Source organism: Hibiscus syriacus, unplaced genomic scaffold, assembly GCF_006381635.1.
Source record: "Hibiscus syriacus cultivar Baekdansim isolate YM2019G1 unplaced genomic scaffold, ASM638163v2 tig00112231_pilon, whole genome shotgun sequence".
NCBI lineage: Eukaryota > Viridiplantae > Streptophyta > Magnoliopsida > Malvales > Malvaceae > Hibiscus > Hibiscus syriacus.
The window spans coordinates 2,437,910-2,463,641 of NW_024063276.1; the positions used below are offsets into that span (position 1 = coordinate 2,437,910).

The window sequence follows — 25,732 nt, forward strand, 5'->3', positions numbered from 1 at the left end:
TGACTTATTTAAGTTGGTTTGGAAATTCAAGTATTTTATTTGAATAAATTATATTGTTTTAAATTATTATGTTATTTTTATATTTTATCTCACCTCAATTTGTTTATAACAACTCACTAAGTTATTCTTAGCATGTGATTGTTTTCACGCGTAGGTAAAGAAATGATAAACAAATGGAGTAAGAAGTACTGTTAGCATCACCGAGTAAAATCATATCTACCACCAGTATCAATATGGACATCTTCTAATATCTCTTTTGACTTATTGGTGGCATGTATATTATGTGTTATGTTATATTGTTTGGTTATTATCATTTTAAACTAGTTTGTATAATATAAATAATATGGACTTAGTATAACTGATAGTAGGTAAAGTAATATTTTACATAAATAGTAGTTTATTTATATTATATATGATATCGAAATGAATTTTAAAATTAGGCAGTTTTTAGGCAGTATATTTTATAATAAGAAACATCATTAAACTGTCAAGTTATTGCCTGAAACTGATATCAATTTGAATGTTTAAATATTATATTTTGATGTTACGTGATATAAATTATTTTAATGAAATGATTAAATTGGAAAATTTTAAACTTTCAAATTTGTATTGGTTTTCAATTGTAGAATGATTGTAAATGTAGTGTGACATATTTAACTCGTATTCGGATATGTATACGAGTTAGGGGTGTTACAATGAAATCTATTCGTACTGGCAGAAAATGAGTGGACTTGGTTAATCTATTGACCGCTACCCAAACTACGTCATGTTTTCGTCTTGTCATCGGTAGCCCAATCACGAAATCCATGGTCACTCTATCCTATTTCCACTGTAGAATCTAGACAGGTTGAAGTAACCCTGATGGAACCTGATGTTCCAATTTAACTTGTTGACAAGCCTATAAATACAAAGGATTTTCGGCATTTTCAAATCATCTGAAAATCAAATTCGTCTCTACAATTCCTCCTTATTTCTAAAGCTCTCTGTTTTTTCTTCATTGCTTGCCAATTGATTTCTACTGAGAAGAGCAATATCACTTTTGTCCACTTCATATCTCGAGTGTACGATTTATTGGAGCGACAATACTAATGTCAGGTGACATTCGTCCATTACAACGATTACACACATCAAGACATTTGTTTCTATGGCAGTGGATTACCACAACTCGGTTTTGTTACAATTTATTAATTTCGTTATATTTTTATTCAAAGCTAATGCATCGGTTTTGCCGTTTATGTTACCGACATTCGTCACAAATAATTAAAATGACTCAAATTATAGAAAATATTTTTACATTATGAAATAATTATTGACAATAATAGCTATTTTTAATGAAGTAAATTTGGCTATTATTATTTATTAACGATAAGAGTTAGTTTAATTGATTTATTTAAGTGCATTTATAGTTTTACTAATGTCATAGTAATTTTCTAAGAATTACATTTTCATTTAATTATTTAATAGTAATTTTTCAATAATATATTAAAAATAATCTACGTTTTCACTAATTTAATTTTTATTTACCAATCATAATTTTTGTTTTCCGAAACCTAATGGAGCCTTAGGAAACCCTCTCTTCATCCAAATATCAGAAGGGTTATATACAAAACATGGTTCTAATATATATATATATATATATTGAACTCAATGGTTCTAATATATAACCAAATAAAATACGTATGTTGACATTGAAATCTTAATCTGATTGAATTTCACTTGCATAAAAAACATACGGGGGACTGAAAATAATGGCAATCCAACTGACACATAAAACTGGGTATGGTGAATCCTGTAGTCTTTGGAGAAAGGCTTGATGATTCCTTTGATTTGTTTGAACAGAAAAAAAATGTCAAAAACGTTGTTTCAGTTCTATTTACGTAGGAAACCTTCCTGTTTCACCACCAACTTCATCGGGGGTAGATTTACGAGCCCAGCAGTTGTCGACACAACGAAGACCCTGAGAGATTAATGTTCAGTACTTTCCCTAGATGATTGAGTTTTGGTTAGGCCTCGAATGCAGCAAGTAATGATTTCACAAAACTACTAGTAATGCATGCAAAATATACTAGGCATTAGGAAGACTTACTTGGTTAATCTTTATGGACATCATGTGATCTTTAAAGCTCTCCGGATATTATCATCGGCTTAACAATCCTCCATATCCTCGAGGATGACATACTTGGCAGCATGATCAGCTGCATGTGCCATTGCTATTTCATCTTCTTCTACTCTGCCCTTCTTCAGCTTTAGGTATCTTCAAAAGAGGATGAGCAAAACAGCATTGGTCAGCGTGGTCACCGTAGAAACCAGAGAGCAAAAGAATAAACCAATAAATAAAATTCGATATAGTTTCATGTCCTCGGTTGAACTCGGCTGCATAGAGGAAAATACTTGACATGGCAATAAGTCCAATAACTCAATCAATTAACTTAGAAGACCAACTAATAAAAGACAACAAATTTTGTTGTTGGTCAAAAGAACAAAAAAAAGCCTGAATACTAAAACCAAAGATACAAATTCCTACAAATGACATAAAATTCCTAAACTCTGGCAAATTTCAATGCATAGTGGTCGGAGCTCAGAAGTGCAAAGCCATCTAATTCTATGCCTTCACTTAATAAACAAATGACTCCCTTCTGACTAAAACCACCAAAACTTTGATTTCAGATATGAACAAAAGCTAAATTTCAATAACTATTAAAATAATATGATCTTATACGATGAATTAGAAACATATAAATGTTTGTGTATTCGACAACACCAGACAAATCTTAGGCTTTTGTAAAACTATAAATAATTGTTAAATTTCAGAAAATTAGAAGGAAAATCACTAACTTCAATATTTTGGAGAGAAGGGGGTTGCTTAAAGCTAAAAGAATGGCAAATTCAGAAAGTACACTTAATGACCGCTTACTTGTACCAGTTGAATAAACTGACTCCAACGATGATTGTTGAGAGCCCGGCTCCTTTTAACCAGGTAAACTCATCATGTAAGTAAACTACTGCAACCTGAAAAAGTATTAGAAAATAATTAGTAAGCAACTACAAATATATGGTAGGAAAATAAACAACAAAGGAAATCAACGCGAACAGGAATCAACTTGAAAATGACTATATGCATGTGAAGATTGACGCCCCATGAATCGAGAAGATTTTGTGGGATATATAAAGGGGGTCAGGATTTCACTTTCAGTCCAAATACAAGCCAAAGTACCAGTGGAAATTTAGTGGAATTAAATGCATCGTATATACCCAAACCTTAGTTTTAAAAGGCGCAATGCACACCAAGGAGCAAAAGGTCCCTGGACCCTAGGCGCAAGGCGAAGGCGCACACCTTTCGTAGGCGAGGCACATTTTTCTACTAAAAACCTACAAATTAATTATACAACATATTTTGTTCTTATTTATAAAGAACAAACTGAAATTTTAATAATATAAATAAATATAACTCATTTTAAAAGAATGGTAGATTGACAAAATATGATGGTATGAATACTATCTACTGCAGCAGTATTGCATAATTAGGGATCATGTATTAAATAAATTTTTGAAAAGAGAAAAGCCAGTTTAGTATTTATTGAACTTTAAAAAAGAAAATACACATGCTGTCCATGTACAGTGCACTAATGGCAGCAATCAAAGCTTCAGCCTTCAATAAAGAGTGTAGGGAACCAAAGCAAAAAGATATAACCCCAAACAGCCAAAGAGATAAACAGTCTCAGAATGAAAAAAAAAAGAAAAAAGAAAAAGAAATAAGCAAAATCAAAACTAGAGAATAGCTAACCTTTCTTCTTCCTTGCTAAAAAACTAAAGGTTTTTATAAGAGAAGACCCGATAGATTTTGAACAGAAATGAAGAAGCAGAGGAGATATACTGGTAAGTTTTCTATTAATTTCTCTCTCCCCGCCCCCATATAGGCGCAAGAAGCGCAGCGCCTGCGCTCAGGTAAAAAAGCGCCAAAAGCGTGCGCCCGCCGTTCTGCGCCTCGCCTGTGCAGTTGGAGGCAATTTTTCTGGCGCCATCCTGCGACCGACGCCTTAGGCGTGCTTTTGAAAACTAAGACCCAAACTATAACTCTCATCTTAAATTGATCCTTAAACTTTTGAATAATCGAATTTCATCTCTAAACTATGATTCTCATTTTAAATTAATACATAAACTTTTCAACATTCTAATTTCATCCCTACACTATGATCTTCTTTTTAAAATAGTCCCTAAACTTTTGAATATTTTAAATTCATCCAAATATGTAACTAGTTTCAACAATAATTTAACCTAAATTTTGTTTTTTCAAACATATAATAATATAGTTTGGTCTAATGATTTTACTAACAAGGGATGTGATTCGTATATATGTATGGTTTATGATGAAATTGGAGTGTTCAAAAAGTTTAGGGATCAATTTAGAATGAAATTGAAATGTTCAAAACTTTGAGGACTAATTTAGAATGATAATCATAGTTTAGGGATGAAATTGGAACATTTAAAAGTTTAGGGACCAAAGACCAATTTAAAATCAGTGTCACATTTTGAGGACATGTGATGCAATTAACTCATATGTAGGATCCAGAACCAAGCCCTTAAACAACCCATTCCATCCAATTCAAGACGAGGTTGTCAGACAAGAAATGTGATAACAATTTCTCCTCTCTATGAACTGCCTTTGACTCTCAGAGTCAATCTCTTATATGAAAAAGTTACTCCATTTAAAAAAAAGTATTCCTTCAACCATTTCCTACATATGAATATGGAGTCACTAAATAAAGAAAGTTTCACGAAGGTCAACTAATAATAAATTAACTTTAAACAGGCTAGAGTGACATGCAAGACAAGAACATGACTGAAAATTGTAAAGGACTGATATCGGATGACATGGAGTGATAATTTCAACCTATTCTTTCTTGGATTTGTTCATAAAATTAAGGTGGAAAAGCTAAACCTGTCAAAACAAATTGCTTGGAATCAAACTAGTCTTAACTTGAATAGGCTAAAAGGTCTACCAAAAGCTGATGTGTTTTAAACTCTATAAACTCAGCTTTTCCATGTCCAATGTTTGGGCAAATTCTAGAGCTATAGGTTAGCCAAGATTCTCGTCAAGCTCAATTTCACTAATATTACCAAGCACAAGAATTATGGATTGAACTCAGCTAGGGCTAAGCCATTCTTGAACAATGTGAACCGTGTAGTAGCAATTTTGGTTTACCTTCTAAAGTTATATATTGATATGTATAATACAAAATAAAAAATAAATAAATAAAAATCTGAAATGATATGCGATTGTTATTTCCAAGAGAGCTATCTGCATTCTGCAGCATGCACAAATAGATAATAATTGTCTGAACCATTAGTAGCTCCTAATTGTATCTTGAATTGATGACTAGCGTCAACTACTTAAAGAGTACCAGAATAAAAAGAAAATTGAGATTACTGATGAGATAATGCTTTTTTTCTTCAAGGACTCAAACATCCAATTTGAAGATAGGAATAGCAGTTTTATTCGAGTTTGGATAATAGACAGTCACAAACAGAAAGTAACAATGCCATGTAAGCCTTCTAGTAGAAAGTCAAGATTTTGCAAAACCATGAAAAACTAATATATGTGTCTGTGTGTAAAGAAAACTATATACCAATATGGTGACAACCTCCTTCACAACCCCAGCTATTGTCACTGTAACTGCACTTGTTATAGAAACAAGGATGTACTCGGTTAAAACCTGCAATAAGAATAAATTTTAACTTCTTCAAACCGTAAGACTTTTATTATAGCCACAAGAAGACAAACATGTATACACAATATGTTACCTTTTTATTAAATTATTGTTTTTTATAAAAATAATATTCTAATATAAATGTAACGATATTTATGGGTTAATCATCCACATGGGATTAGTAAATTTAAAAAATAGAATTAAGGGAAAAAATGTCTAATTCTGCATTAGTTCCTACCATAAAGAATGCCAGTGTTCCACCAAAAAGCATCAGAAAGCAGCTTCGAGCAATATGCCATGAACTATTAAAATAATTGTTCTTTCTGAAATCACCCCACGGGTCCAACAAGAGAGAAAGAAGAGCTGTCACAACAGCCATTACTGGAGTCACATAGCTCATGAAGGTAAGTGGGTTTCTCAAACCTAGATACAATTAAATAGTTAGAGAGATGCTGTAAGAAAATCAAAAGAATCAAGAAGAAAAAGACCATCTCATTTGGAGTAATCAGGTAATTTTAGTTGACACCAGTTGCAATTTAGCACTACATATAAATTAAAACCGTCCATGTAATAGATTAGAAAAAGAAAATCTAGAATACAGTTTCAAAATGAGAACTAGAACTTCAAGATTCCCTACTCAGCATCCACACTGAATACTACCCCCCTAAAAAACTATATCTGCTTAAGACAGATCAAAAAAAGAAAGTGTTATTACTAAATCACACAGAACTATTAAGAAGCCATATAGTGCAACCATATCTCACATATATTACTTATCAGCAGAAATAAGATAATAACCTAATATATAATGTAGTATGCCCAGAGAACTAAATATTGCAGTAGACAAATTCCTCTCTATGGTACTGCTGATAAAACATTTCTCATGTTTAAGCAAACTGAAAGGAATTTTACTCCTTAGAAAAAGGGATAAAAACATACAAACTCATTCATCACTCCAGAAAAATCAAATAGAGTACAATCCTTTTAGCAATAATAGTGAGAATGTTGTCTAAATCAAGAATGGATAATAATAATATCATGCAAATGTACTGATCAGAAAACATAGAAAAGAGTACTTAAATGACATGGTGGTAAACAAATTAACAATGGGGGGAAATGATGAACTTAAAAAGAAGGGAACAAGAGAGAGAGAGAGACTACCTACCATAGGCTTCTTTCTTTAGATAGTAGCCATTCCAGACATCATTACCATTGAAAAAGTCAATTTGGAGGCAACGAATAATTAATCAATGTAATTAGAAACAGAAGAAAAATAATTTGAAAACTGAACCAAATAATTGAACTCCAACATATCATGTAGAAGTGAAATAGCCAAAGCCATACCTGCAAAAGTATTTGAGTCATGCACCAGCGAAATCCAGACATAACAGCAGCAAGCATGACAAAAACAAAACCCCAAAACTGAAAAATCTGTCTCCTTTGAAACTGGAATAAAAAAAGATCAAGTTTCACAGGTCTCATAAATACTAGACACTGTAATAGCTAGAGAGAGAGAATAAATAGCATCAACAAAAACTGTCACAGCCTACTCAAACATTCGATAAACTCGATAAAGAAAATTATTTAGAGTGATTAAGGACCAAAATTAGCCATGGAAAAAGATTGCAACAGTGTAGTTAAAAGTGTAATTGTTTTAAAAAAAATTGGTACATTGAAGTTTAGGTCAGGGGTGGCTCCCCCAATCCAGGGTCAAGGCATACCTAAGACCCAATTGGAATTTACATAGGAATTTACAGATTACCCACCAAGAGTGACGATGGTAGGATTCAAACTTGATCTTAAATTCATGAATCCCAACCAATAGTGCCAACACTCATTGGCTGCCATTGTTAAAATTGAAATTCTTAAAAGAACGACAGAAAGGGATAAGAATAAATTTGGCCATTACTGGTAAAATGACAAAGAGATATTAATAAACTATACATGCATGTCATATTTTATTAGACATTTGAATTTATCATTTTTTTTTATAGGAATGGTAGGCCTCGTTAAAACCCCATTCTTGATTAATGGATCACAATGTGCTCCTTAATCAGCGGAAGGAGGAAAGAGTGCCTAAAAACTTCATTAATAACCTCCAGTTACATAATACTTAAAAACTACCACACATACTCCTTTAACAACATCCCAAAACAAAGCGAAAAATAACCTGAATCAACCAGAACAATGTATCTATCCAATACCCTCCTTTGCTAGAATATCAGCCTCAACATTGGCTGACCTAGCAACCCATCTAATAATACCATTCAAACCTCTAAACTTATCACCAATATCATTCACTAAGTCAATGTAGACCAAAGGACATCGTTCTTTATTCTTGACCCAATCAACTGCTATTTTACTGTCAGATTCAACGATTAAATGTTCCTTAAAACGTTGTTGAATCGAAGTAAAGTAGGATAATCCCTTCTTGATTGCCAAAAGCTCAATCAAGATAGGAGGACCTGGACCAGCAGCCTCTTTGAAAGAACCAACCACCGAACCATCCTCAACTCTAAGAATGCCTCCAACACCACTTTTCCTCCAGTCTGCCGTCACTGCCGCATCCACATTCAACTTTAAAAAGCCTTTTGGAGGGCGTGACCAGGGCACAATTAAGGTAATAGGAGAGCTTGAGTAAGAGCAACTATCCCCAAGTGATGGATCACTAATGAGAGAGTCCTTAGGAATATATATCTCCTTGAAGTTAGCTAAGAACCAAGACGCCAACCTACTTCTCGCCATAAAAAATAAATCAATCTGATCTAACTTCCCCCCATCGAACACAATGGCATTCCTCCACTTCCAAATTGACCATAGAACCACACCCGGAATGAAGGACCAAATTTTAGAATTAGGTACCAAATCATCCCAAGCAAACAAGAAATTTTGAGCATTGGCTTGAAAAGCTGAACAAACTCCCCAGAAATTCAAAAATTTGTTCCATAAGGACCGCGCCACAACACAAGTAAAAAATAAATGTGTTGAGGACTCATCCGCCTTGTTACATAAAGGGCAACCAGCGTCAACAATAGCTGAAACTCCTCTCCTCTGTAACTCTAGTTTAACTGGCAATCTTTGAAGCACCACTTGCCACATAAATACCTCCACTTTCGGAGGCACCAAACCCCTCCAAACGTACTTCATCCAAAAAGGGTCTGCTGTACTTGCAGTACAACATGACTTTACACTCGAATTGACAGTATAAACTCCTTCCCCATTCCCTCTCCAGACTAACCCATCAGAACAGTCATGAGAAAGAGTGATATTATGAATTAAAGCCAATAAATCAGAGAATTGAACCAGTTCCCAATCGCTTAAATTCCTTCTCAATTGAACATGCCACGACCAGCCTGCAGACCGAAACTCCCCAAACTCATTCAGCTTCCCATACTTATTTACCGAAAGAACAAACATTCTCGGGAAAACCAGATTTAGAGGGGTATCAAGCGCCCAACAATCATACCAAAATCTGATGCTCTTCCCATCCCCCACTCTAACTTTAAACAAGCTTCGGAACTTTACACCAAACTGATCCTGTTTGAAGTTATTATTGACCACCGATTTCCATATCCAAGAAGCATATGCAGGTAGTTCCTCATTAAACATCAGAGAATTAGGGTCCAGATTATATTTACAGTAAATAACCTTCTTCCACACTGACTCCCTATCGTTTGCAAATCTCCACGACCATTTCCCTAGGAGAGCTCTATTCAAATAACTAACATCCAGAACACCAAGACCCCCAGCATTCTTTCCAGCGCACACAGTCGACCAATTGACCCAATGAATTTTTTTTGCCTCCACACCTCCTCCCCAAATTTTGAATTTATCATTAATATTAAATAAATAATTTTCTCAAAATATATTTATTAAAAAAATCTTTTATTAAAAAAATGAGTTATAAACCTGATTTCAGCATTAATATTATTAATTCACATTGATTGTCATTCATCACTTTCAATTTATTGAACTTGGAACACAAGCTTGTGAGTATTTTGAGCAGTTATTATAGTTCTATGGATTCCATAAACAACCCTGACACATCTGTGAAACCTAAGAAAATTTAGTTGTGAATCCAAAGCTTGTTATGTTTTTCTTCTTTCCCCGACTCTCCATCACAGCAAATTTTTTTTGATAAGAATGGAAGGCCTCGTTAAAACCCCCCTTCATGATTAATGCAGCTTGAGATTAAGCTCCTTAATCAGCGGAAGGAGGAAAAGAGTGCCTTAGAACTTTTACTGATACTGAAAATTACATAAGATTTAACAAATACACTAAATTTCAGTACATGAAACTTAAACACTCCTACTGCCATAAAATTCTTCTCATTGGACCAAAAAAACCACAGTTGAACCTATACAGCCAACCTATCCCTATCTTTGCTAAACTGTCTGCCTCTCCATTGCAAGTCCTTGGAATCAACCTCACTGAATGAACCTTTCCCGTGATAAGAGTAGAAATCTGATAAACTAGATGCGATAAAAAAACTGGAGCCAAAACCGGGGACTGAATCCATTCCACTGCAGACGAACAATCACTCTCAACGATCAACCTACCAACAGACTCCCAATGTGATGACAAAAAAATTTCAATGCCTCTTTTTATAGCTTTTAATTCAGCAAGTGGAGGAGTTCCTTGACCAACATTCTCTGAAAAAAGTCAAAAGGGTACAACAATTCCAATCTCTTAATATACCTCCAATTCCTCCACCCGAACCATCAAGCCTAACAGCTCCGTCGACATTCATCTTTAGGAAATCTACCGGGGGGGAATCCATCGTAAGACATGACGATCTTTAGCTTTCAATAGTGATACTCCATCTGCAAGGGATGGATTACCAATCAATACATCCTCTTGAATAGTTATCTTAGGAAATTTGGCTAGGAATCATTTAGTAAGCCTGAATCTAACAATGAAGAACAAAGACATTCTATCAAGAAGAGATCCTTCAAAAACCATTGCATTCCTAACTTTCCAAATTGACCAAAAGATGACTCCCGGAATAAATTTCCAAATCATCGAGTTTACCCTTAACTCACCCCATGAACTAAGAAGCGAAGGAGGATCTTGTGGTAACACCAACGATATGTCCCAGAAACTAGCTATTTTGTTCCATAATTCCCAAACAACATTACAAGAAATAAATAAATGTTGCACTGATTCCTCCTGTTTCTTACACAAATGACACAAAATATCATCTCCTAAGGGTAGACCTCTCTTAACCAACTCAGCTTTGACTGCTACTTTCTGATGTGCAGCTGCCAAAGGAAAGCTTCCACCCGAGGTGGAGCAAGACCCATCCAAACCCCTTGTATTCACAAAGCACTACCCCCAAACTCATTGGCAAGAGTATTTCTACACGATTTGACCGAATATAGACCATCTCCACTAGCAGACCACGATAAAAAAATTTCCACCAGCTCTGATAGTTGAATATCCTTCAGTTTAGACATCAAATCCATCCATTGAACCAATTCCCAATCACACAAATTCCTTCTAGTTTGGACATTCCACACCCAACCGCTCAGTTCAAAGCTTCCAAACTCTACTACCTTCCCCTCTTTATTAGGAGAGAGCACAAAAATTCTAGGGAAAAGAAATTTTATAGAACACTCATCAACCCATGCATCATTCCAAAAAGAAATGGGCTTTCCATTTCCCACTTTCAACTTCGAGTTTGATCTAAGACAATCTCCTTCCGAATCATTCTTCAAGTAATTATTAGCAATTCCTCTCAAAATCCAAGAAGATTGCGGATAAGTGACCTCCCTAATAGACATATTATTGCAACTAACCTTGTGTTTGTTGCACAACACACTTTTCCATAGGGAATTTTTATCATTGGCAAATTTCCACACCCACTTCCCCAATAGAGCCCGATTGGTGAGATTCAAATCTTGGACACCTAGACCGCCTCCATTCAATGGCCTACAAACCGTACTCCAATTCACCCAGTGAATTCTCCTCTTTTCCTCTTTATCGCCCCATAGAAAATTAGCCATTAACGAATTTAACTTCTTACCAATTTTGCAAGGCATTTTAAACAGAGATAAGAAAAAAATTGGTAAAGAAGTTAGCACCGACTTCAATAATACTGTCCTACCGGCCAATGACAGACAGGAAGCTTTCCAACCAGCAAGTTTGGCACCAAAATTCCTAAAACTGGATCCCATAAAGCCTTTGAATTTTTCTTAACACCCAGGGGAAGACCCAAATACTCTGTTGGAAAAGAACCTACTGAACAGCCCACTTGTGATGCCCAATCTACTAATACTTCATCCTCCATATTAATTCCAAACAGCTTGCTCTTCACCATATTTAGATGCAAACCTGCCATAATACTAAAAATCCTCAGCACTCTTCTGACATTCTTGATCTGAGTAAGATTTGCTTGGCAAAAAATGATTAGGTCGTCAGCAAACTGCATGTGAGACAACCTAGTAGAATTTTCAGCTTTCCCAATAACAAACCCTTGGCAACTGCTTTGGAGAGCATCAAATAGAGTATCTCACCAATAATGCTAAACAAGAGCGGCGAGAGACTACAACCTTGTCTTAAACTCCGAAGGAGACCCATTAAAAAGAATCGAAATCGAGGCTGTCGAAAGGCACTGAGAAATCCACAAGGACCATCTATAACCAAAACCCATCTCTGACATTGCTCTAAATAAAGTTGGCCATTCCACAGTATCATAAGCTCTACGAAAATCGACTTTTATAACAACCCCTTGCAACCCTTGTTTTCTCCAATAGTCAATTCATTCATTAGCAATAAAAGCGCAATCCAACATTTGTCTCCCCGGTATGAAAGCATATTAGGACTGACTGATGATATCTCCAATACAACAACTCAATCTCTTGGATAGCACTTTAGATAGGATCTTATAAAGACTGCCCACAAGACTAATTGGTCTAAAGTCCTCCACATTATCCGGATTAAGCTTCTTCGGAATGAGCGTAATAAACGCATGATTAACCCCATGTTCCCATAACCTACCAAAGTAGAAATCCTGAAAAAATTTCATTACATGCTCCTTTAAGCTAGGCCAACATTTCTTGAAAAAACTCATGGTGAAGCCATCCGAGCCTAATGCTTTAGAACTGTCCGATGAAGCTATCGCTTGCCATATTTCATTTTCTGAAAACTGCTCCTTTAGTTTTGAAGATTGGTCCCCTGTCAGCTTTGCAAAATCCAGAGATAAATCATCCACTGCCAGAGTTAACTTATAATTATAGGCTTTCTTAAAATAATCCGCAATATGCAATTTAATCGATTGCGGATCAGATACAACAGAGCCATTAAACTTCAAACTTGTAATTTCATTTCTTTTACTCCTGTTTAGCGCAGACAGATGAAAGAATCTTGTATTTCTGTCCCCATCTTTGATCCATCTAGCCCTTGATTTCTGGAACCAAATACTTTCTTCAATCCTATACAGCCTCCAAAGATTCGATCTGAACTGTATCAGCTGATCCCACGCCTGTTGGGAGATAACACCACTTTGTGCTTTAATTTCAAGATCATTAATCTTCAATTCTAAATCTGTAATTGACTCAGAAATCCCATGAAACTTTCTGCCAGACCAGTTTCTGATAGATTTTTTGGTTCTTTGTAAAAAACTGAAGATACCCCTTCTCCTCTTACTCACTCGCAAATTATCCAAGAACGATTTAACCAAGTCCTCAAAAACTTCCTCCTCTAACAGATAATTAAAAAATCTGAACGGTTTAGGACCCCAATCTACAGATTTTTCCTCCAATGCAATGGGATTGTGATCGGATAAAGACCTAGGTAACATGCTCTGCACAATATTCGGAAATCAGATAAGAAAATTCCCAGAAATTAGAAACCTATCAAGTCTTACCCAAGTAGAAGCTTCTCTATTATTACACCATGTAAACTTTCCCCCTACCATAGGAAGATCAATTAAGTTAGTTTGGTTCAAGAAATTTCTCAGAATATTAATAGAGTGCCAATTTTGAGACTTTCCCAACTTCTCTACCGGATCAAGGTACACATTAAAATCCCCCCCAATGCAGACTGACACGGTTTGAGCAGCAACAAAATCCAACAATTCCCTGAAAAATTCAGCCTTTTCAGAATCAATGGAAGGACCATACACATTTATAATCACACTCTTCACTTGAGTTCTTAAACTTCCCAAAAACTGCTATGAATCTACCACTTAAGTGACTATTGAGAACTTCAAAATCCTTATCATTCCACAAAACCATTAAACCGCCTACAGAGCCCACTGCTGGAAAAAAAATTCCTCCATTCAGAATACTTCCACCTATCCTTCTCCTAAGAGCCTGAGAACAATTTTCTAGCTTTGTTTCTTGAATGAGGAGGATGCACGGTTTGTACTTCTTGACCATATTTGCTAAAGCTCTTGATTTTTCCTTCTTACCAATACCCCTTACATTCCATGAAATAATCTTAATCTTAATCATGAAGATTGTTGTTAAACCAAAGCCTCAGAGCAAAAAAGTAGACAAAAGTCTATTCCCCTGGGTCCAACCTTACCCTACTTTCATCCAAACCTTCCTCAAAATTTATAATTTTTTCCAAGAAGGCCTTCTTCCCCTCTTTGAATGTAATCCCCAAAATTTTACTGACTTCCCATGTTGCCAAAGCCTCCTCCAAAAATACCGAGAAATTTGAAGAAGATGCAGTATGGAGACTGACCACATCCAGAGCTTCCCTGATCAGAAGCCTTCTCTTTCTTCTTTTCTCCATCCTAGCCACTGGACCAAACTGACAATCTGTTACAACATCTTTTACACTCCTAGCCACTGCAGAAAAGTGCCTAGAACTACCTTCCTCCTCCACTCCCATGGATCTTCCCTCCACGAAAACAGGAAGAGATTGATTACTCAACATAGGCTCAATTATAGTCCTGTTATGATCAGTCATCTCCAAAGATTGCAATGCTCCTTCTTCTCTGCTCGGGTTAAACCACACCTTTCTGTCTCTAGTTCTTTTATACACTCTAGAGATAGAGCCTCTATTCCACCTTCCTATCGATGCATTCCTTATATGTAGACTTCTAGACAAATGATCTAAAGGACTCCAACTCCTTAGACCATTTACAAGAGACTCCAACTCCTTAGACCATTTACAAGAGACTCCTTATATACTCCTAACCCTTGGTTACTACCCATATGAACTTGCCTTGCTTCCCTTACCACCTCTGTTGCTTCCGCTCTACTATCTTCATTATCCTGGACTGTTACTTCCTCTAACCTTTTCTCATTTGACTTTTTTGGAGTCCCTCTGTCAATGGCCCCACCAGGAATCGAAATTGAGATTAAGTCTGACGGAACATTTGCCACATTCTGCATATTTGTTTCAACCGAACCATGATGCTGCTGATCTCCTAATATTTCCACCTGAGACTCCTTATAATTACCATAGCCCAATTTAAATAAATTAACAGCTGGCCCAGAAAGGGAAATTCTAGTGTTTTTTTAATTGGGCTCACTCAACTCCTCTAATTGGGCTTTATCCCTTTCATTGATGATATCATTCCTTAAACCAAGACCCCGGTAATCCCCTTTAAAATTCAAATCTTCTTCTGAAAAATCTGACATCTTTCCACCACTAGGTTGACCTTCTCCTTCCTGCAACATTAAATGTTGACTTTCATTACAGCTTGCCACTGTTGTACGGTCATCCCCTACCAACCATCTGTCTACTGTGTCCCTAGAATCCTCAGCTAGCAACTTTGAGCTACCTACCCCGCCTGAAAACCTATCTTCTTTCTCCTCCGATGAAGCTTCATCTCTGGACTCACCATCACCGGCCACCGTAAAATTTGCTACTGAATAGCAATCCTGTTTTGTACTAACCGATCCCACATTAATTTTTACCTTAAAGGATCTCCCATACGAACCCACTGTAATAGTTTCCTGTATATCATAAGGACTGACCACCCTCAACAATGCCCTTGCCACCGCCAGATCCTCTCTTCTGACCGTCGACTCATGAATACACACCAGTTTCCCCCACCTTGAAACAAGCTTTTCCAGAAAAGGAACATTCCAACAGAGCAAGGGGATTTCAACCAATTCCACCGAACAAAAAGCCATCGGGACACCATCCACACTCATAAGTGGATCGAGCCAATCAAACCAAAAGAACAGTTCCTCCCTTCTGTTCGACCACGCCTCCTCAAACTCTTCCTTCGAACCAAAGGTTAAGATACAAGAGTTCCATGAATAACCCCATTTAGCTCCCTTGACCTTGATCCCATCACTAGTCAGCCCCTTCACTACTAGCTCCAATTCAAAATGGGATTTGATAATCCCTGTTAATGATCTTTTCACCCAGTTATATTCATCTGAGGGAATATGCATCTCCCACAAATTCCTCAGACCTGCTTCCTTTCCTGGATGACCCTCCCTTGTCTCTTTACTCGCCGGAACTTCTCTCCGCCCATCATAAGATACTAACGCATCCTTATATGATCTGTCATCCCTCAATCGATTGAAAGACTCAGATCCACCTCTTCTTCTCCAAGTCATTCCCTTCTTCAACTTATCTTCTTCCCTTCTGACGTTACTACTAACAACTTGCCTTAGCCTCTGCTTCTGATATTTAGCTACTCCTACCGATACTTTCTTTCCATCTACCCAAATACCATTGACATTTGCTATCGCCTTCTTCAGCCCATCTTCCTTTGCAAACTGAACGAAAGCAAATGTATGGTTTCTATAATTTGGCTTGTTAGAACTACTCGGAATTTAAACGCGCAGAAAACTCCCCTGTTGTTGAAAAATTTCCTTTATTGTTCTCCAAGTTACCCTCTTACTCAAATTGTCCACAAATACCGGTCAATCCTCGCCGGAGGACTGACCGCCTAAGACCCTCTCTCTCTCCCACTCTCTCTCTGACACTCTCTCTCATGATTTCACATATGATTGCTCCATCACAGCAAATTGAAAGCCATCTTTCTTTTACGAGTGTCAAAAAAATGTAAAACTTCCCCCAAATGCACCGCATTTTTCCCAATGTTTCCCAATCTCTAGCTTTTATTTAATTAAATGGCAAAAGTTGTGAAAGAACAAAATACTTCATTCTTCAAACTTTGTGCTGTTCGGAAAGTGAATATCCAGTTTCAGACACTGGAAATATTTTAATTTTCACTTCTGTTACAGATTCAAAATCATTCCTATAAACTCTTTAAGCTTAGAACATTCCACACTAACTAAATAATCATTAAACTTCAACCCCATTCCTAAACTGCTTTTCACAGGTCCATTCATAGTAAAAGACGGTGCCTAGGTAGCTTTCTAAATATTCAATCTCTCTCTTCAATAATAACCCAGTATTAATAGATTGAAAGCCTCTACTCTGGTCATAATTCCAATCCTTTTGACATCAGCAAAGCCTCACTTCAAATTTTACATCATTCGTACAACCATAAGAACTCTAATAGTCTAGTGAGTTTTATATTCACGTCAATCATGAAATGAAAAGAATCAAAGGAAAATGCCCATAATGTATTACTGCATAAAATAGGATATAGTTTCCAAACGCTTGAAAATTTTAAGAAAGGTGAAAAGAAGGGGGTACTCCATAAAGAGAAAAGCCAAAAGATTGTAACATCTTTCCCCTTAAGTGAAGCATTAAGGTAAATGAAATCCTTTCTAAATTGTAATTGCCTTCAAAATGATTAGGACAGGTGCACATTACTCATAGTTAGAAGCAGTACAGATATCCACTCACTATTGCCTTTCTCCTACATCATTCTTCATAATTTGGATAAACAAAATGCAGCCACGAAGGTGCTAAATATATACATAGAAATTCAATTGGTTGTAAGAAACATACATAATTGGTAAGAATCCATACCTGTTAATAGAATCCCAACAGATATTACAAGGATAATTCCCAAAAGTTTAAGGCTTGGAGATTCCAACCTTAAAAAGTAAAACATTCCACGGCGATATCAGAACAAAGGGCATGGGAAAAATTATTTTTTCTCAGAAGAAACATAAATGGAGCTGCAAGACTAAGAGATATCTGAACATGTCACATGGAATCTTCTCTTTATCATATCTGTGTCAGACAGTTCCCTGTATAAATGGATCTAACACTTTGATCCTCAAAAATAACGTAAAGGTTGACATAAACATAACTTGCCAGTTTATGATACATATCTCAAGACCATGTATAATACCCCATCCATAGGCTTAAAGTGACTTAATCTTATAATATAACAAAACAGGTGGATTAAAGATACCAAATAGACATGTTACTTTTTCATCCCCAATAACTGTAAAAACAAACAAAAGCTCCAAAATTGATCAAGATATAGCATACAAAAAACTGTAAAATATAAGATCAAAGTTTTAAGAGTGGTCTAGTATAAAAAGAGTAAAACAAAGTCAAGAAAATGAATTGAAATAACTATCTGACAGTTATGCAACAAAAGTCTCAATAAAGCCGACAAGATAACAGCCCTTTCCATCAGTAAATTTGAACCAAGTCTATCTTAGTCCCATAAACCAACTTGGTCAGCACTTTGAGCAAATTATAAAGGCTCAACAAAGCCTTAATTCAACAACTTGTGGTAGATGCAAAAGTCGAACCAATATAGATTCTTTTGAGGCATTCCCTAGTTTCATCATCTTCTTTTGTTGCTTTAGATCTTTCAGATGATAAAGCCTTCCAGACAAAGCTGATAACACGGATTCAAGTAGAAGACCCCAACTCGTTTGGAATTAAGAAAAAAACCAATATAGCTGAGATCGTATTGGTTCTAATTCTAATGCAAATTTAGGTCAAATTGATTTACTATTTCATTCTCATAAATACATCTCAAGCTACCCCACACAGCAGATCATGAACGAAAAAGGAACTTGAAGATGACCCATCCTGTATGGTAAGCCTAACTAACCATACCATATAATTCAGCATGAAAATCATGACCCAATTCATAAGGTTGATTAAAGGCAAAGTCCAATGATTCCCGAGACAGGTTCCTCAGAGTTAGTTCCTAAGGGCCCAAACCAGTTACAAATTAAGTTTCCTTTTTCTTCTTTTTTCTGATACTGCTTTCATTTAATTTTCTATGAATTCAATCCTGGAAATACAATATCCCACCTTCTTTCACTACCCAAGGTTCCGATACATTTCAAAATGAATAAATTTATACTGAAGCAGGTGTTATTCAAGAATAATTAGCAGATCACTATTTGCGTTGATTATTCGTAGGTAGAATGGAAAGAATTAGGAGAAGAAGACCCTATAGGTAATGAATGGGAAGATCAAATGGAAGAAGAAAGGATTTTTTGGTTAGACACATGGAATTGGCTAATCACTTTATTTGAACAAATATAGATATATTTTGATAGAAGAATTCATAATAAGTATGTGTTCTTGTTCATCAATGTCCAATCAAACAATCCTAGAGTGATTCATTCAACCCTCACTGAGTAAGCAATATTAATAAACCCATGAAAGGTAAAAAATTGAAAAGAAGAAGAAGAAGCATTAGGAAAAACAGTTGAAGTAACAAAATAGATCATCATCTAATAGATACTCTAATAATGCATGGTTTCAAGATTCTAGAAAGTATAAACTGCAATTTTTTTAGTTATAAATTTAAATAAGACGGCGTCATCCCTAAATTTTTAGACTTACAATATATTGTTCATCACCATCTAAGCTACAACCAACATGAAATCAATTTGAAAACTCACCTGAATGCAAAAGCGAACAGGAGAAGAAAAATAGGAGTGGCAGATTTACACTGTAGTTACAAAAATGAGCAATATTTTAGTCAACAACACAACCCAGAAAAGAAAAATAAAAAGGCATATTCACAGATTTGGAGGAAGTCATTTAATCATGACGAGATTAAATATTCATCACAATATAGAGTATAGAAAAGTTAACAAACCATTGTGGCAAAAGTAACAGATATGAAAACCAGTGATGCGTTGCTCAGGTTAACATCCAGTGCTGTTGAAAGAGCGGTAGGTACAACTGTGAAAGGCAAAGTCCATCTGTACATTAGTTGATAGAAAAGTTAATAAGTTACAGAGAAACACAGATTTGAAAAAACATAGAAGAAAATATGAACAGGATTTTAAAACACTAAATCTAACTGCAACTATCCATTTAGGTATGAGATAATGATGTAATATTGAACATAATATTTACAAGTTAATTCCATCGATGACATGCAAGAGCCAATTCTCATTATAATGAAGCAGAAAGGAACATATGCTTGATGAATTACCTTTGTAGAAGTAATCTCTCCGTGTCATTGGATCGGTATGGAGAAATCTATGAGACCAATACCATGTGATTAGCTTTGATAAAACAGCTTGCATGGTGAAGTGGACTGTATTCATCAACAAGGGAGCCGGAAACTTCCCCAGGTCATCACCCAACAAGGTTTTGTTGTACCTACTCAAGGAAAAATTGTAAGAGGAAAAATGAAGAAGTTTCTAAACATATGATCTTAAATTTAATTACAATGGTGCTCTGATTAATTTAAGATGAACTTACAAAGTCAAAAATGTGCTGAAAGTGTACCATACAAGTATAAAGAACAAAGTCTTCAATGCATCCACAGCAGAAATAGGGCTGTTAGAATTCACTGGCAATGATCTTGGAGTGCTGGTATCACTGGCTCCATCAGAAGAAACATTTGATGATCTTCTATGCACAGCAGACTCATTTTCGATATTGAAAGGTGCATACTTCCCAGCACTATCTTCTTGTATATCTTCCACGGTACTACCACCATTCAAGTGCATACTTTTCTCTGGAAATTTATTGTACTTAACCCCTACTACAAACCTGTTTTGTGACTCACTCTGATTAAGCATAGGCTACTTAAATCAAAGTCTTCTACAGTTGAAACAGTATTCACTGAACAGCGTTCCAAATGAATTGTCCAAGTTTCATCAAACCAGACAGAGAAGGAGGGGTCCCTGTGAAGACCTAAACCTTGATTTCCACTCCGAGTATCAATTATCCCAGTGCATTGAACTGTGTTTTCATCAGAACTATTCTCTACCATCTCCTTTATTAACCTAAGTTAGAGCCATCTAAGGACTGCATTAGAACACAACTCAAAACTGTAAAATCAGTGCCTTCTTTTTAGATCAATTATGCAACTATAGTGGTAACGATACATCGGAAAAAACTAAGAACCAACCAAATACATTAAAATGTTTCTGCCACCCTGCTTATTTTAGATCATCCAGAGACCCCCAGATGACACCTATTGGAATGAATTATAACAGAAAAACTAGAGTTCGACACAGCTACATTTACAAGAATAAAAAGGTGAAGGAAATACCCAACAGTGAAAATTCTTATTTCCATCACCAACGGCCTCCTATTAATTTTCAGAATGAAAATTCGATATCATTCAAGCATTAAATCAACGCATTGGTAAAAAAAAAAAAAAAAACTCCCCACGAGCAAATACAAAAACCGCCCCCATCCCTTCTACTTATTCAGTACAACAAATTTTTAAAAAGTTTCAGTTGAATGAACGAAAAAGAAAAGCTCAATAAACAAACTACCAATTGGAATCGGATAAAACAATGTACTTACATAAATTTAAGAACAAAAGACGCAGAATCAAATCCATAAGAAACTCAATGAAATTCGACAATGGCATAATCAAATACAATTACAATTTACAAAAAAAAATGACAATGTAGAGACCTGGTCAAGTGCTGATGAGATCCAGAAGTGAAGGAGAATGAGAAAGAGATGATCTTCAGAATGTTCATAAAAAAGAGGAAACAATGGAACCGTGAGATCTAATGATATGGTGATGAATGAAGGATCAAATAACGTGATGACGGCATCGATACGCAGTCGTTTTAGGCCTACGTTTGAGCGTTGTAGTCTGTTGTTGGTTTTCTGGTTTGACTCCGAACGTAGATTCAAAGGCACAAACATCTGTCTGCCTTTCTTTAATGGATAATTCCACTACACATCCCTACATTATACTCTATATTTTGATTTGATATTTAACCTTTAAAATATTTTAATTAAACCTTTCAAGTGTCAATATCTTATCAATCAAGTCTTTCCTTCACCTTAGAAATTAAATGCTAGCTCGGATCAGATGTAGAGCATACTTAACATAGGTGAATTAAAATTCAAATTTTCATGTATTATTGTTTGAATTTAATGTTAAGAAAAATAAATAGTCGTTTTAAATTTTTAATAATTTTTTAATGCATTAGATCAAATATGTACATTTATTAGATCAAATCTATAGTGATATTAACTGTTTAAGTTGATGAAATAACATCAAATCTTAGTTAATATTATTTTTTTAAAGTTGATGAGTTAAATTGATGGAAGAACTTATTTAATAAAATATTGATGATTTAACCCTCACTTAATATATTTTAAAATTTAAACTATAATATAAAATATTTGATAAAAAATAAACTTTCTTTAACCTTTTTTCTCAATTTTTCATTTTTATAAATTAAACAACAATAGAAGATTCTTTTAATGAGATTTAACGTCATAAATAGAAAATGAATTATATATATATTAGGTATTAATTTTTAGGTAAGACTATTTCATATACTACAGAACTTTATCCGTGGATTTGTTTATATTATTGAACTTTTAATTTTACAATTTATAATATTGAATTTTATTTTTTACATTCAATTATGTCATTTTGTCGTCAAGTAAGTGGTAGGATGATGACATGACTAACGGTTGCTAACGTGGTCTGCCATACTAAAACGACATCGTTTTGATGTGTTTGTTCTAATGCCTAAAATGATATCATTTTAAACATTGAGCAGTTTTTTAGCACCATACTTTCTGATTGTTGTTGATAGCCAAGCATAGTCTGTCATCGATCATATTTTATGACAAGATCGATACCAAAATGTTAATATTTCACTCCTTATTCTTCTCCTATGATTGGTTTTCCATGAAATTTACTCAAAATAGATGAAAATAACAATGATTACACATCGACAATTAACTTTAATACAACTCAAGCGCGACATATTTGAGATGATTATGAGTACTTACTAATATGAGAGAATCAATTCGATGGTCCAAATCAAGAAAAAGTCAACAAGAGAATCAAATCACATTCGAATATTAACTCAAAAATTAAGGTCATTACATTTTCACAACTACTATTTAAGCCTCGTTTCTTAATGGTTTTTAAAAGTGCTTTTAAGATCAATGCACACACCTTACATGCATAACTATTCGAATTCAAAATTTCAAGATAAAATAATATTCTTTTTAAATGTTGAGGTTGTTCGATGGTTTTTTTATTTTATGATACATTTAAATTGATATGTTAGTTTTGGTGTAGAATAATTTGATCGTTTCCAGCCCAATTAACATGTACGTAAAACTCATTATACGAAGCCCAAATTCATTTTAGTGGACACTCTCGCATCATACGTCTGCACAACTAAATGGGAAGACGCTAAAGTGAAAATTGATGCTAAACTAACAGAAAAAACTTGCACCAAAAAATTATAGTCCTCCAACCTAACCATATTTTATAATGAAGACATAGTCTTCCAAAGCTGCTCCATATGCCATATGCTCTATGATCTAATCTAAACCGACTGAATCTCTTGTGCAAATGACGATGTATCCGGTACTTCGGTCAGAAACCGTTCCCAGAAAACATCGTTTACGGCACTCGGCACCGTATAATCTGCCGCCACTGCTTCTACCTTGTTTTTCAAGGCACCATCGGTCTCTGGTGGACTAGCATGCTCCGGCTTTCGAGGAAAAGCCGAAGATGGTGGAAGAGGATAATAAGCAGAGGCAGCCAGCTCAGGGGATGAGTTAATGTCCGTTGAATAAGGGGAGCAAGGGTGTGATGAAGGCGAGCAAAGTTCACCATCCATGTCGTACTCTCCCGAAGAGGTCGGTATTTCGGTAATAACAATCGGAGGAGGTCGTGACGATGACGTCCCGATTCCAAACAATGTTTCCCAATAGCTTATAGATAACTCCAGCTTTTCAATCTGTTTCAAGTCCAATCTCATGTCTGCCTTCTGAGAAGCTGAACTGTGATGATGTTCTTCGCCATTCAAGTCATGCACATTCAACAACTTCCTCTTTTTTCTATTAAATTGGGACACAAAATCGGGTTTGTCTATAACATGAGACAATGAGGCCATAACCCGTCGTTGTCGGTCTTCCATGTTCCGAAACCGATCCGATAACAGCCGTACTTGAACCCGAAACTCATTATTCTCTTTCTGATGACCCTGCAACTGCAACTGAAGCCGGCTCTTATCGTCATTCAACCTCTTGATCACTTCTTCAAATTCCTTCTTCTCTTTCTCCGTTAATGGTACACTAGTGATCCCTTGGCCATTCGAGGAATGGCTATGAACCGGCTTTCGTCGATAAATGTTCTTCAGAAGATGTTTCTTCCCTCTTATGAATTCCTCGTTTGCAAACTCCCATTGATCTGGATCAATCTTTCTGAATCCCTGATCAAAACAATAATAGCAAGCGTCAATCAAAACCATGAAAATTCACATGGAAAACACTAGAAAACATAAGCCAAATACTCGTATACATTTTCAGGGTCAATTATATGTATGTATATGAATATGTATGACCATCCAATTTTTGTTCTTTCATCAACAGTTCTTGCAACATGACATGGTACCATGGAGAAAAAACATCATCAATGTCTAGTTTGGAATTTTTAAACAAGAAAACAGAGCAAGCGAGGAAACATTACATAAGTGTTGAGCTGTCGGACAAAACTGGAGAAATTATTGTGCTTGAAATATGTGGGGAGCAAATCTCTTGCAAAATCCGGCGGGTTCCAGACAATGAAACTATAACCAGTTTCACTCCAAGACACCAAAGAGTTGGTGGCCGGATCATCCACCATCTCGTACGTCTTCGTCAGAAAAGGCGGCGGCCCATTACCACTTCCCTGCGATCCTTCCATTTCATTCAACTGAAAGCTTCTGTTCCTCTTTTTTTTTTTCTTCCTTGAAGAAGACTGCAACGTAAACCCTTTAAACCCAGAAAAAAAAAGCCCCCCCTTCAAGAAGAATCCAATGAGAAATTTGTCAACAGGGTTGGAATTGGATCACGAGAAGAAACTGGGGAAAAAAAGAAGAAAAACAATCACGTTTAAGGAAGTTTCTAAAGCAATCCAGAATCGAAACTTGGGGATAAAGCAAAGAGGAAGAAGATAAGGATTAGAGGGAGGACTGGAGAAGAAAATAGAACAAATAAAGGTTGGATATTTAAAGTTATTTTGACTTTTTAACAACCATGGGGAGCGAGCTACATGCCTTTATAACGTTCAAAGATTCAAAGCTGAAGCTTTTCTCATGGGACTCGTTGATCGTGCTGTTTGGGTTTGGTCATTTTGAAAATTCTTCAAGAGCAGAGTTGGTTTCTTTTGACTGTAGCCATGGTTTCATCCCCTTGGAACTTTGACTTTGACCACTACGAATAAATAATGTCCCATGATCCTCCACATTTGCATAACTTGGGATTAACAATCATTCATTTGTTTCCACTCCTGAAACTTCCATATTGGATTCCAGGTTACTATTATTTTCCACTGCTAAACCTTCCATATAGGATTCAAGGTTGGTATTGTTTTTGATACAATTCAGAGGATGTGAGATTAAATGTTTAAGCTTAAATTAACCATTAATAGGCCTATCGGGATGAGATACTATATTATTTAATCAAGGTCAAAATATCAAATCTTATTTATTGTGAATGAAGTTGGATCGAAAGAATCACCCCACAATATGTCTCTACAAAACATAATCTGAATTAATCGATCAATAAACTAAATATCATTAACTAATTCAAAAAATATTTAACCGTTAATATTCTTAACTGAAGAATAAAGATTTATATGAATTTGGATAATTTAAATATTGTATGAAAAAATCAACTAACTATTTAGAGCTCCGCTTATCAATAAGGTTTAAATTTAAGGGTTTTGAGGTTTCATTTTTAAGTCTCATTTTAGGTAAATCATGTTTATT

The 25,732-nt window shown here is 35.5% G+C and overlaps 1 protein-coding gene and 1 pseudogene across 1 annotated transcript; both read right to left on the reverse strand.

Annotated features, from left to right (window-relative positions):
• Window positions 1-1,839: 1,839 nt before the first annotated feature.
• On the reverse strand, window positions 1,840-21,494 carry LOC120176245 (annotated as a pseudogene).
• Window positions 21,495-23,254: 1,760 nt separating this feature from the next.
• LOC120176284 (heat stress transcription factor A-4c-like) lies at window positions 23,255-24,892 on the reverse strand. Its single transcript, XM_039182732.1, has 2 exons — window positions 24,451-24,892; window positions 23,255-24,193 (listed from the first exon to the last, which is right to left on the reverse strand). The coding sequence occupies exons 1-2, from the start codon at window positions 24,664-24,666 to the stop codon at window positions 23,303-23,305; spliced, it is 1,107 nt and encodes a 368-aa protein (XP_039038663.1). The 5' UTR covers window positions 24,667-24,892; the 3' UTR covers window positions 23,255-23,302.
• Window positions 24,893-25,732: the final 840 nt, after the last annotated feature.